Source organism: Moschus berezovskii, chromosome 1 (genome assembly GCF_049115385.1).
Source record: "Moschus berezovskii isolate FMDL1 chromosome 1, NW_MosBer_1.0, whole genome shotgun sequence".
Lineage (NCBI taxonomy): Eukaryota > Metazoa > Chordata > Mammalia > Artiodactyla > Moschidae > Moschus > Moschus berezovskii.
This window is the reverse complement of record NC_142460.1, coordinates 62739026-62751858: the sequence shown is the minus strand read 5'-3', so window position 1 is coordinate 62751858 and position 12833 is coordinate 62739026. Positions and strand designations below refer to the sequence as shown.

Sequence of the window (12833 nt, the reverse complement as noted above, 5' to 3'; positions counted from 1 at the left end):
CTGTGGTGTTGGAGAAGACTCTTGAGAGTCCCTTGTACCAGAAAGAGATCCAACCAGTCCATTCTATGGGAGATCGATCCTGGCTGTTCATTGGAGGGACTGATGCTGAAGGTGAAACTGCAATACTTTGGCCACCTCTTGCGATGAGTTGACTCACTGGAAAAGACTCTGATGCTGGGAAAGGTTGGGGGCGGGATAAGAAGGGGACGACCGAGAATAAGATGGCTGGATGGCATTACCGACTCTGTGGACATGAGTTTGAGTGAGCTCCGGGAGTTGGTGATGGACAGGGAGGCCTGGCGTTCTGTGATTCATGGGGTCGCGGAGAGTCGGACACTTCTGAGCGACTGAACTGAACTGAAATAAAGTGGAATGTAAGACCTTTTGATGGCCAGCAGAATTCCTAGGGTTTGCCTCTCTTCATTCTAATACCAATCTGCCTCCACTTTGGAGTTAAATGTGATTGACAAATAAGGTCAAAGACATCATAAACAAGTCTCCTTCAGAGGTACTGCTCTGTTTTAATATTTAATGCATTTTAAAACCACATCGAAGAACATACAGGCATAGAAAATATTTGGGGTTTTTTGCTTTATTTTAGTATTCTATGCTGCTGCTGCTGCTGAGTCACTTCAGTCGTGTCCGACTCTGTGTGATCCCATAGACGGAAGCCCACCAGGCTCCCCCGTCCCTGGGATTCTCCAGTCAAGAACACTGGAGTGGGTTGCCATTTCCTTCTCCAGAATAAGAGGATAAAATTTTTATATGTTTTTGAATAAGAATATAAATCTATTTTATGGGATTTATTAGTTACTAATGTCTTACGTGACTAAATAATAGAACAATTATACATCCAATAAAGCTGAACACTGTCACATAGCAACATCTAAACTATATAATTTTGTTAATATTTAAATGAAAGGAGTACTTATAATACTATGAGATCCAACCATCTCTCTTTAACATTTTTGTCAGGGAATCTATGACTTTCTTGTTTCTCAGGCTGTAAATAATTGGATTCAAAAAAGGAATTATGACAGTGTAAAATAAAGAGTCCATCATATCTTGATCATTTGCTCGTGTGGATCCAGGGCGCACATACATGAAAAGCAGAGGCCCATAGTATAAGGAGATAGACAGGAGGTGGGCCCCACAGGTGGAGAAGGCCTTCCTTATGCCTTGCAAAGATTTCCTTTTTAATATTGTAAAGAGAACAAGTGTATATGAGATAAAAACTATCAGAATGCTGAACACCTGTATTGAGCCAGAGAAAATAAATAACATCAGGACATTAACAGAAGGATCAGTACAGGAAATTTTAATCAGTGGCATGACATCACAGTAAAAATGAAGTATTACGTTAGTATTACAAAAGGTTAACCTGAATAAAAAACCTGTATGAATTAAGGCATGAAGAAGGCCACCTACAAATGATGAGAATAGCAGCTGCATGCATAGTCTATTGGTCATAATCACTGGATAAAGTAATGGTTTGCATATGGCTACATAGCGATCATATGCCATTGTTGCCAGCAAAAAACTTTCTGTGGTTACACTGATTGCAAAGGAAAAGAATTGTACTATGCATTCAGAGAGAGATATCATCTTACTCTTGCCTAGGAAGTTGACTAACATCTTGGGGGTCACTGTGGATGATAACCAAGTATCCACAAAGGCCAAATTCCCAAGAAAAAAGTACATTGGGATATGAAGTTGAGGGTCATTGTAGATGAGTGCAATCAAACCAGTGTTTCCCACGATGGTGACGAGATATATCATAAAAAACAGCAGAAACAGGGGAATTTGCCACTCTGGTTGACATGTAAGTCCTGTAAGAATGAACTCTGTCAGCTCCGTTGCATTTTTTGTTTCCATATCCTTAATAGATGGCCTCTGAAATGCAATGTGGTAAATGGAGAAAGGACATCATTTATTTTTAAAAGTGAATCTGCTGAGCGTAATTGAAATAAAAGCATATACTAACCTGAACATTTTTTATTTTACTTTTACTATGATACATGAAAATTAGTAGTGGAAAAGTTTTATTAGAATAATGTAATTGCATCATTTAAATTTTTTTTCAGAAGTGAGCAGATTTAGAACACAGAAAAGCATTATGTCATTTAAAACTTTGCACAGAAATGAGAAGATTTAGAAGAGAAGAAAGAAATTCTGAAGATGAGCAAACTTCAGTTCAGTTCAGTCTCTCAGTCGTGTCTGACTCTTTACAACCCCATGAATCACAGCATACCAGGCCTCCCTGTCCATCACCAACTCCCGGAGTTCACTCAAACTCATGTCCATCGAGTCGGTGATGCCATCCAGCCATCTCATCCTCTGTCATCCCCTTCTCCTCCTGCCCCAATCCCTCCCAGCATCAGAGGCTTTTCCAATGAGTCAACACTTCTCATGAGGTGGCCAAAGTATTGGAGTTTCAGCTTTAACATCAGTCCTTCCAGTGAATACCCAGGACTGGGCTCCTTTAGAATGGACTGGTTAGATCTCCTTGCAGTCCAAGGGACTCTCAAGAGTCTCTTTCACCACCACAGTTCAAAAGCATCAATTTCTCAGTGCTCAGCTTTCTCGATAGTCCAACTCTCACATCCATACTTGACTACTGGAAAAACCATAGCCTTGACTAGACGGACTTTTGTTGACAAAGTAATGTCTCTGCTTTTTAATATATTGTCTAGGTTGGACATAACTTTCCTTCCAAGGAGTAAACGTCTTTTAATCTCATGGCTGCAATCACCATCTGCAGTGATTTTGGAGCCCCCAAAAATAAAGTCTGACACTGTTTCCACTGTTTAGCCATCTATTTCTCATGAAGTGATGGGACTAGATGACATGATCTTAGTTTTCTGCATGTTGAGCTTTAAGCCAACTTTTTCACTCTCCTCTTTCACATTCATCATGAGCAAACTTCAGTTCAGTTCAGTTCAGTTCAGTCGCACAGTCGTGTCCGACTCTCCGCGACCCCATGAATCACAGCACGCCAGGCTTCCCTGTCCATCACCAACTCCCGGAGTTCACTCAAACTCATGTCCACAGAGTCCGTGATGCCATCCAGCCATCTCATTCTCCGTCGTCCCCTTCTCCTCCCGCCCCCAACCTTTCCCAGCATCAGAGTCTTTTCCAGTGAGTCAACTCGTCGCATGAGGTGGCCAAAGTATTGCAGTTTCAGCTTTAGCATCAGTCCCTCCAATGAACATCCAGGATTGATCTCCTCCAGAATGGACTGGTTGGATCTCCTTGCAGTATAAGGGACTCTCAAGAGTCTTCTCCAACACCACAGTTCAAAAGCATCAATTCTTCGGCGGTCAGCCTTCTTCACAGTCCAACTCTCACATCCATACATGACCACGGGAAAAACCATTGCCTTGACTAGACGGACCTTGGTTGGCAAAGTAATGTCTCTGCTTTTTAATATACTATCAAGGTTGGTCATAACTTTCCTTCCAAGGAGCAAGCGTCTTTTAATTTCATGGCTGCAATCAGCATCTGTAGTGATTTTGGAGCCCCAATAAATAAAGTCTGACACTGTTTCCACTGTTTTTCCATCTATTTCCCATGAAGTGATGGGACCACATGCCATGATCTTTGTTTTCTGAATGTTGAGCTTCAAGCCAACCTTTTCACTCTCCTCTTTCACTTTCATCAAGAGGCTTTTGAGTTCCTCTTCACTTTCTGCCATAAGGGTAGTGTCATCTGCATATCTGAGGTTATTGATATTTCTCCCAGCAATCTTGATTCCAGCTTGTGCTTCTACCAGCCCAGCGTTCCTCATGATGTACTCTGCATATAAGTTAAATAGGCAAGGTGACAATATACAACCTTGACGTACACCTTTTCCTATTTGGAACCAGTCTGTTGTTCCATGTCCAGTTCTAACAGTTGCTTCCTGACCTGCATACAGGTTTCTCAAGAGGCAGGTCAGGTGGTCTGGGATTCCCATCTCTGGGGATGCTAAATAACCTCGGATATGCAGATGACACCACCCTTATGGCAAAAAAAGAGGAGAAACTAAAAAGCCTCTTGATGAATGTGAAAGAGGAGAGTGAAAAAGTTGGCTTAAAGCTCAACATTCAGAAAACTAAAATCATGACATCTGGTCCCATCACTTCATGGAAAATAGATGGGGAAACAGTGGAAACAGTGACAGACTTTCTTTTGGGGGACTCCAAAATCACCGCAGAGGGTGACTGCAGCCATGAAATTAAAAGACTTTACTCCTTGGAAGGAAAGTTATGTCCAACCTAGACAATATATTAAAAAGCAGAGACATTACTTTGTCAACAAAAGTCCGTCTAGTCAAGGCTATGGTTTTTTCAGTAGTCAAGTATGGATGTGAGAGTTGGACTATCAAGAAAGCGGAGCACTGAGAAATTGATGCTTTTGAACTGTGGTGTTGAAGGAGACTCTTGAGTCCCTTGGACTGCAAGGAGACCTAACCAGTCAATCCTAAATGAAATCAGTACTGAATATTCATTGGAAAGACTGACATTGAAGCTGAAGCGTCAATACTTAGGCCACCTGATGCAAAGAACTGATTCATTGGAAAAGACCCTGCTGCTGGGAAAGATTGAAGGCAGAATGAGAAGGGGACAGCAGAGGATGAGAAAGTCAGATGGCATCACTGCCTCAATGGACATGAGTTTGAGCAAGCTCTGGGAGTTGATGATGGACAGGGAAGCCTGGTGTGCTGCAGTCCATGGGGTCGCAAAAAGTCGGACACGACTAAGCAACAGAATTGACTGATAGAGTAAGGTTAAGAAATTCTTTGTGTATAACATGGATATAAGAACATAATAACAATATTAGAAAGGACCAGTTTATAAAATGAATGAAATGCCGTGTGAAGATCTTGAACTTCATTCTGCAAGCGTTCGGCAAGAATTTAAAACTTATTAGACAAGGAGGGAGAACATCACTTATTTTTTCAAGTTAAATATTTGGCTATAGAAAATAGGGTGCAGGGAGAAGAAACTTGTGTCATAAGCAGTAATTAGGAAGCTGTAGCTATTGTGCGATGATTCCTAAACCAGATTACACATCAGAATTGTCTGGGGGAGTTTTGTGCAAAATATTGATTCTGAAGTATAACTGAAGAAATTGATTCAGTAGATTATGAATGGGCTCTGATAAAAGGTATTTTTAAATATTCACCAGGTGATCTAAATGTATGTGAAATTCTTAGTTCATGTGATATAACATTAGGAATGATGAGGAAGACAAAGAGATCAAAATAAAATGAGAATGAAGATCACTTGTACTGCTGAACTCAAGTTTGTGTCCCCGATGCATAGGGAGACCAAACAAACCAAAAAGTTTGTTTAGGAGTTTGGAACAGAGAAAGGTTTAGTACAGGGCCAGGCAAGGGGAATATGTGGCTTATGTTCTAAAATCCTAACTCATCCTTGGTTTTTGAGGCAGACTTTTTAAAGGCAAAACTTCTGATGAGGGCTGCAGAATGTATGACTCTCTTCTGCTTGGTTTGTGGTTAGGTAACAGGGTGTGTTCGAGCAATCTTGTGCTCAGCCTTAAAGTTACCATCCTCTACCTGGATAGAGGCCTTAAAGAAAAACTTAAAGTTATGTTGTTGTGTATATTCCTTGAGGGAGAAAAAGGACCTTGCTTCATCGCTGCAATATTGTTTGCTGACTGTTCCTCTTTGCTTCTGTATCCTCCCACTTTTCCTAATTAGGAACCGTTTGAATCTGACCTAGGAAATCAGGGAAGGTCGTCTAGGAGCTAAAGCTTTTTTTCTACAAAGAAATAGGAGATACTGAAAGTCTTTTGTACTCATGAGGGCCCCACAGGGTCCTGCTCAGTTTCACTGGAACTCGGTGACGTGTAAGATGTGAAGGAGTGATTAGTAAAGGAGAGAGAGTAACTAAGTGACTGGGCAGATGGACATCAAAAATTGGCATAGAAGACTCAGATGCAGTAGCTGGTTTTTGCAAGAACATCCTCTGGATATTCAAGTTAGATAAACTTCACAGTACGATTCTACAAAAGATGTGATAGAAATAATGGCTTATGAGTCATTGAGGTGGCTGAAATTCATAGTATGTATGACCTTTCCATTGGCCAGTGTGAGTAAGGTAAAAAGAGAGAAGGCAGGAACATAAACTTGAGGAAGTTATATTAGAGAGAAATGGATGTATATCATTTATTAGACAGAAAAATCTGATAATCTTTTTTTACCACACGAGTCTCTTTTTTACCAGATGGTGGCAAACAAAAACTGTCATCCGCTCTAGAAGCCAAAATTCTAGAAAGTGACTTTGTCCTCCCGCTTGAACCTAGGATGGGGAGGGAGGCGGGGTTTTGGTGAGGCATTTGATTTAGGGTTAGACACTTAAACTCTTCCCTGTGGCTCAGCTGGTACAGAACCTGCCTGCAATGCAGAAGAGCTGGGTTCAATCCCTGGGTTGGGAAGATCCCCTGGAGAAAGGAAAGGCTACCCTTCTCCAGTATTCTGGCTTAGAGAATTTCATGGACTATATAATCCATGGGGTCACAAAGAGTCAGACATGACTGAACAACTTTCACTTTCACTCAAACTCAGGGTTCCCTTGGTAGCTCAGCTGGTAAGGAATCTGCCTGCAATGCAGGAGACCTGGGTTCCATCCCTTAGTTGGGAAGATCCCCTGGAGGAAGGCTTGGCAACCCACTCCAGTATTCTTGCCTGGAGAAATCCCCGTGAACAGAGGAGCTTGGCGGGCTGCCGTTCATGGGGTTGTAAAGACTGGGACACAACTGAGCGACTAAGCAAATCACCCAAACTCACCACACTGCATTTAGAATATATATAAAGACAAAAAGCATATGTGCATGAAAAGAATTTTATTTGCCAACTCAACCAAGGAAAAAGTGTCGTGACCCCAGAAAATGAATCCTATGTCCACAACAACGGCATTGTCAGTGTGCAGTGTGGCATTTAAGTTCAGCTACAATGATAACAGGTCTGACTGAACTAGAACTGAAACATGATTTGGGTGTCAGCTGTCCAATTTCTTTCTTTGTGCACCTTCCCATTTATCCAGTGGATTTCTTCAAATTACCCTAGCATTTCTTCATTGGAGACAATTTCCATTCAATTAACTTAATTCTTCCTGCAACCAAAAGCTCTGGCTCACCCAAAAGGAGAAAAAGAAAGACCAAAAAATGCTACTGAGCAGAGTGAATAGAAGAAGCAGGAGGGAATGGGAAAGTTGTGTTGGGAACTCAAACAGAGGGAAATACTCAAGAACAAAGTCAAATACAGTCCTTAAAGCAAAATGAATATTCTGATAGAATAGAGTGAAAAGAAATCTTTGCGTGTGGGAACTAAGCGACTTTTAGAAGCTTTAGTGAGAGCAGTTTTCATATTGTAACAGAGTTGAGTTAGAGAACAAAGAGAAGTGGCACAGCAGTGAGGAGAATGAAAGTATCTAATATGTTGAGAACAGTTTTACATTTCTTGACCAACCTAGATAGCATATTGAAAAGCAGAGACATTACTTTGCCAACGAGGGTACGTCTAGTCAAGGCTATGGTTTTTCCAGTAGTCATGTATGGATGTGAGAGTTAGACTGTGAAGAAAGCTGAGTGCTGAAGAATTGATGCTTTTGAACTGCGGTGTTGGAGAAGACTCTTGAGAGTCCCTTGGACTGCAAGGAGATCCAACCAGTCCATCCTAAAGGAGATCAGTTCTGGGTGTTCATTGGAAGGCCTGATGCTGAAGCTGAAACTCCAGTACTTTGGCCACCTGATGCGAAGTGTTGACTCACTGGAAAAGACTCTGATGCTGGGAGGGATTGGGGGCAGGAGGAGAAGGGGACGACAGAGGATGAGATGGCTGGATGGCATCATCGACTCTATGGACATGAGTTTGGGTAAACTCCGGGAGTTGGTGATGGACAGGGAGGCCTGGCATGCTGCGATTCATGGAGTCGCAAAGAGTCAGACATGACTGAGCGACTGAACTGAACAGAACCTCTGGAAGACAGATTTGAATTTTTTTTGCCTGTAGAACAGTATCATATAGTTTTTCAAAAGAGAAAGAGGAGAGTATTGAGATAAGAATGGGTAGACAAGTCAAGTGGAAAATTTGATTAAATGAAAAGAAAACAAAAAGGAACAAAAAGCAGAAAGAGACTAAGGACCATGGACAAACATAGGACAGATCAGGAAATGGAGAGAGAGAGAAGTATTAGAAAAGTTGAAGATGAAATAAAAGTCTCAGAGTTTGGGGGCTTAGTGGTGGCAAATATTTATCTTAACTCTGGTTTCATCAAAAGTTGGCAGCGCTAGATGTATAGAACAGTCTTTTGGACTCTGTGGGAGAGGACGAGGCTGGGATGATTTGGGAGAATGGCATTGAAACATGTATACTATCATATGTGAAACGAATTGCCAGTCCAAGTTTGATGCATGATACAAGATGCTCGGGGCTGGTGCACTGGGATGAACCAGAGGGATGGGATGGGGAGGGAGGTGGGAGGGGGGTTCAAGATGGGGAACACATGTACACCCGGGGCAGATTCATGTCAATGTATGGCAAAGCCAATACAATAATGTAAAGTAATTAGCCTCCAATTAAAATAAATTAAAAAATAAATAAATAAATATATTAACACTTAAAAAAAAGTTGGCAGTGCTGGGAAACCTTCTTTTACTTTTCTTCAAAATTCCAAGTTTATTTTCATATGGAATTTATATATGAATTAGTATTGCATTTTCAATTTATTTAAAATTGTTCATAAATATACTAGCATTGCCTCAAAGTTCTTTTCATATTTAAAAAATGTTTTATCATTGTTATTACTGTAATCAAAGCTGAATTTATCTATAAATTCAGCTTTTCTTTATAGCATTTGCTTCTTTTAGTAGCAGAATCAAATTGAGCTCAAAGCTAAAACTGAATAAAGGCAATGTAGCTGTAATTGCAGTTCTTCCATGCAACCCCAAATTAATAAATAATCAGAAATTCTTAATTCAGTGTGTGGGTACTTAAGGCCTACCTTTTACTAAAGGTCAAAAGAGACTGGAGAGGTATTTTTACCATTTCAGAAGATACATAAATAGATAGAGAGATGATACATTTACATATTCAGTGAAATAACCTAAGAAATACATGGAAAAGTAGTGAATGTAGGTTAACTAAGTAGAATAAATATTTTGAATACAACTCTCAGGAAGATCTTGCATGGGAAACATTGTGGCCTAAATATTTCAACCCACTTTTAATTTATTTAATGTTCCAGTTTACCAAAGTTTATCTTATGGACTAATTATATAATAATTATATTAACCAAATAGTTAAATATCATTAAGGATTACAATGTGGCCTTAGAGTATCTTGCTTAACAATAATAAAATATACAGATTATTCACTATTTTTTTTTCATTTTCACCTGGCTATTTTGATATCTTGTAAACCAAATCAAAATTATTATAAATTTTATAGTATTTTTAACTTTCAGTTCAGTTCAGTCACTCAGTCGTATCCGACTCTGTTTTCAGTAAAAACATAATGATATCATAGAAATCATTCTCTCTTACCAGTATCTACTAAGAAGTTTTCAAGATCCTTTTAGAGTTCAGCTTTCTGAAGTAGAAAATAATACAAGAGCACTGCAGTGACGATAACCCAGGCAACAGTTCTTTGTACACTGTTTCATTTTGAAGGCTTCATTTTCAGGAAACTGTTGTTTTTGTGAATTTGTCTTTAACAGGGAGTCAATAAGTTGTACAGTGTGTGCTTTTATCAGAAGAGGAAAGAGCGTAGAACTCAAATTCCCCTGATAATGCCCAAAGATTCCCTTTAGGACAAAACTAAGCTGGTCTACTGGGCATTTTGGACTTGGACATGTATGAGAAATCCAGGTTGTCTCATTGGGCATTACAGACAAGACATTGTAGACAGTTCCCAGGTTCATCAATTGAAATTGCACTTCATACCACTTCTTTGCACCACAGGCACTTTTGAAATGTTTATGCAAACTCCAGTTTATCTATAAATTTGATATTCTAAGTTCTTTGATGAATACAGTATTGTCTGAGCTCATCACACATGATTTCAGGGAGGCCAAAGTTACAGATTCTCTTAGCAGTCAACTCCTAAATTTTTCCTTCTTGTGCAAACCATGGCTCACATTCCACAACTACACCTGACTTCCTACTTTAAGCTGAAATCTAGTGAGGAATCTTACTAGGCAAAATTTGCGGGAGGAGAAAAGGAAAAAGAATACCAAGGACCACTGTGGGAAGTGTCCTAGGTTAGTGCTTCTCAAACTTTAATCCCTATGAATATTCCAGAGATTTTTTTTAAATGCAAATTCTGTTTAAGCAGTGATGACTGTGAGTCTACATTTCTAATATGGTGTTGTCTCCAGACATTTGCCTTCTTCAGTTTCATTATCTGCAGGCCTACCTTATCGAAGAACCAGATAATTAGAGAAATAAACCAAAAAAATTTGCAAATGTAGTAGAAATCTAAAAAGAGAAGCAAAGAGGAGTCAGAGTGGTCAAGGGAAGCCAGCATTGGTGGGGTCACATCAGATCTCATGGTAGGTGAGATTTTGTTCTATACCACAACTTAAATGAAAACTGTTGAGGGATTTTGAACATGGCGGTCACATGTTCAGATTTGCCTTTAAGTATAAACAAAGTTGCCATTGAGCATCACTGAGAAAAATAATGGCATTATTTATATCAAAATATTATAATATGACGATTGTGATGTGTTTTTATATCTGAAGTATACAATGAATGTTTAACCTCTACTTAGGATTTGATTGAAAGTTAGAGGGAAAACAAAGGACATTTTTTGGGTCATTTTTCAATTCTTCCATGTAACTAGAATTCTGCTAGTGAAAGCTAAAAAGGAGGTGAAAAAGAAAATATAGATAAAGAGAAGTAACTGTGGAAACTCAGGAGACAGATGAAGTAAGCAATATAATGGGCATCAACACATATAATATGCAGCTTCAAGATAACCCACCCTTGCCTTAAACATACTGCCCACTTCAATATTGTGTAACTATCTTTTCACTCTTTTTTTTTTATTCTATCAGGTTTTTTTTTTTTTTTAATTTAACAGGTGTCTGCATTGTGGCTTCCAATATAAGCAGTCTTTTCAATTTTATCATTTCAGTAGGTGGGTCATGATATCTCACTATAGTCTTAATTTGCATTTCCCCCAATGACAAATTATATTGAGAATGTTTATTCTGTCTTATGAAACAAATCCAAAATGATATTACTATGATTTATGTCAAGTAATGTTCTAGTATGTTTTCTTGTAAGGATTTGTGCATGCTAAGTCACTTCAGTCGTGTCTGACTCTTTGCAACCCTATAGACTGGGGTCCACCAGGCTTTTCTGTCCATGGGATTCTCCAGACAAGAATTTTGGAGTGGGTTCCCATTTCCTCCTCCAGGGGATCTTCTCAACCCAGGGATCGAACCTACGTCTCTTATGTCTGCCGCATTAGCAGGTGAATTCTTTATACTAGTGCTACCTGAGGCGATGACAACCCCACTCCAGTGTTCTTGCCTGGAGAATCCCAGGGACGGGGGAATCTGGTGGTCTGCCGTCTATGGGGTCGCACAGACTTGGACACGACTGAAGCAACTTAACAGCAGCAGCAGTGCTACCTGGGAAACCACTGTAAGGATTTATGGTCTTACTTTTAGGTCTTTAAGCCATTTTGAGTTTATTTTTGTATATGGTGTGAGAAAGTGCTCTAACTTCATTCTTTTATATGGAGAATCCAGTTTCCCCAGTAGCACTTATTTTTTAAATTTATTTTTAATTGCTGGATAATTGCAATGTTGTGCTGGTTTCTGCCATACAATAACATGAATCAAACATAGGTATACACTTGCCTCCTCCCTCTTGAAACTCCCACCTGTCTAGGTCATCACAGAGCAACAGATTGAACTCCCTGTGTTATACAGCAGCTTCCCACTAGCTATCTATTTTACACATGATAATGTGTATGTTTCAGTGCTGCTCTCTCAATTTGTCCCACCCTTTCTTTGCCCTGCTGTGCCCACAAGTCCACTCTCTATGTCTACATCTCTATTCCTGCAATACAAATAGGTTCATCAGTACCAATTTTCTAGGTTCCATAAATATGTGTTAATACATGATATTTGTTTTTTCTCTTTTTAACTTACTTCACCCTGTATAACAGGCTCTAGGTTCATCCATCTCAGTTTAGCTGACTCAAATTCATTCCTGTTTATGGCCAGCAGCACTTACTGAAGAGACTGAATTTTCTCATTGTATGTCATTCCTCTTTTATTGTAGATTAATTAATGTTTAGTTTATGGGTTTATGTCTGGGCTCTCCTTTGTGTTCCATTAATCTGTACATCTGTTTTTGCCCCAGTGCCAAATTGTCTTGATGACTTTAATTTGTAGTACATTCTCAAATCAGGGAGTATACTTCCAACTCTGTTATTTATTCTCAGGATTGTTTTGGCTATTTGAATTATTTTGTTTTTCAATACATATTTTAGTACTATTTGTTCTATCATGAAAAATGTCATGATACTTTGACAGGGATTGAACTGAATCTGCAGATTACCCTGGGTAGTATGTCATTATAACAAGATTGATTCTTCCAATCAGAGAACACAGTGTATCTTTTCATCTATTTGTGTATGTTTTCATGTCTATTATCAGTGTCTTATAGTTTTCTTAGTTCTTCTATGTCCTTCAGTTCAGTTCAGTCGCTTAGTTGTGGTCAGCTCTTTGCGACCCCATGAATCACAGCATGCCAAGCCTCCCTGTCCATCACCAACTCCCCGAGTTCACTCAAACTCACCTCCATCGAGT

At 39.5% G+C, this 12833-nt stretch overlaps 1 protein-coding gene across 1 annotated transcript; it reads right to left on the bottom strand.

Annotated features, from left to right (window-relative positions):
• Positions 1–936: 936 nt before the first annotated feature.
• Positions 937–4807, bottom strand: LOC148778728 (olfactory receptor 5H2-like). Its single transcript, XM_088830742.1, has 2 exons — positions 4789–4807; positions 937–1904 (listed from the first exon to the last, which is right to left on the bottom strand). Exons 1-2 carry the CDS (start codon positions 4805–4807, stop codon positions 937–939), a joined length of 987 nt encoding a protein of 328 aa, XP_088686868.1.
• Positions 4808–12833: the final 8026 nt, after the last annotated feature.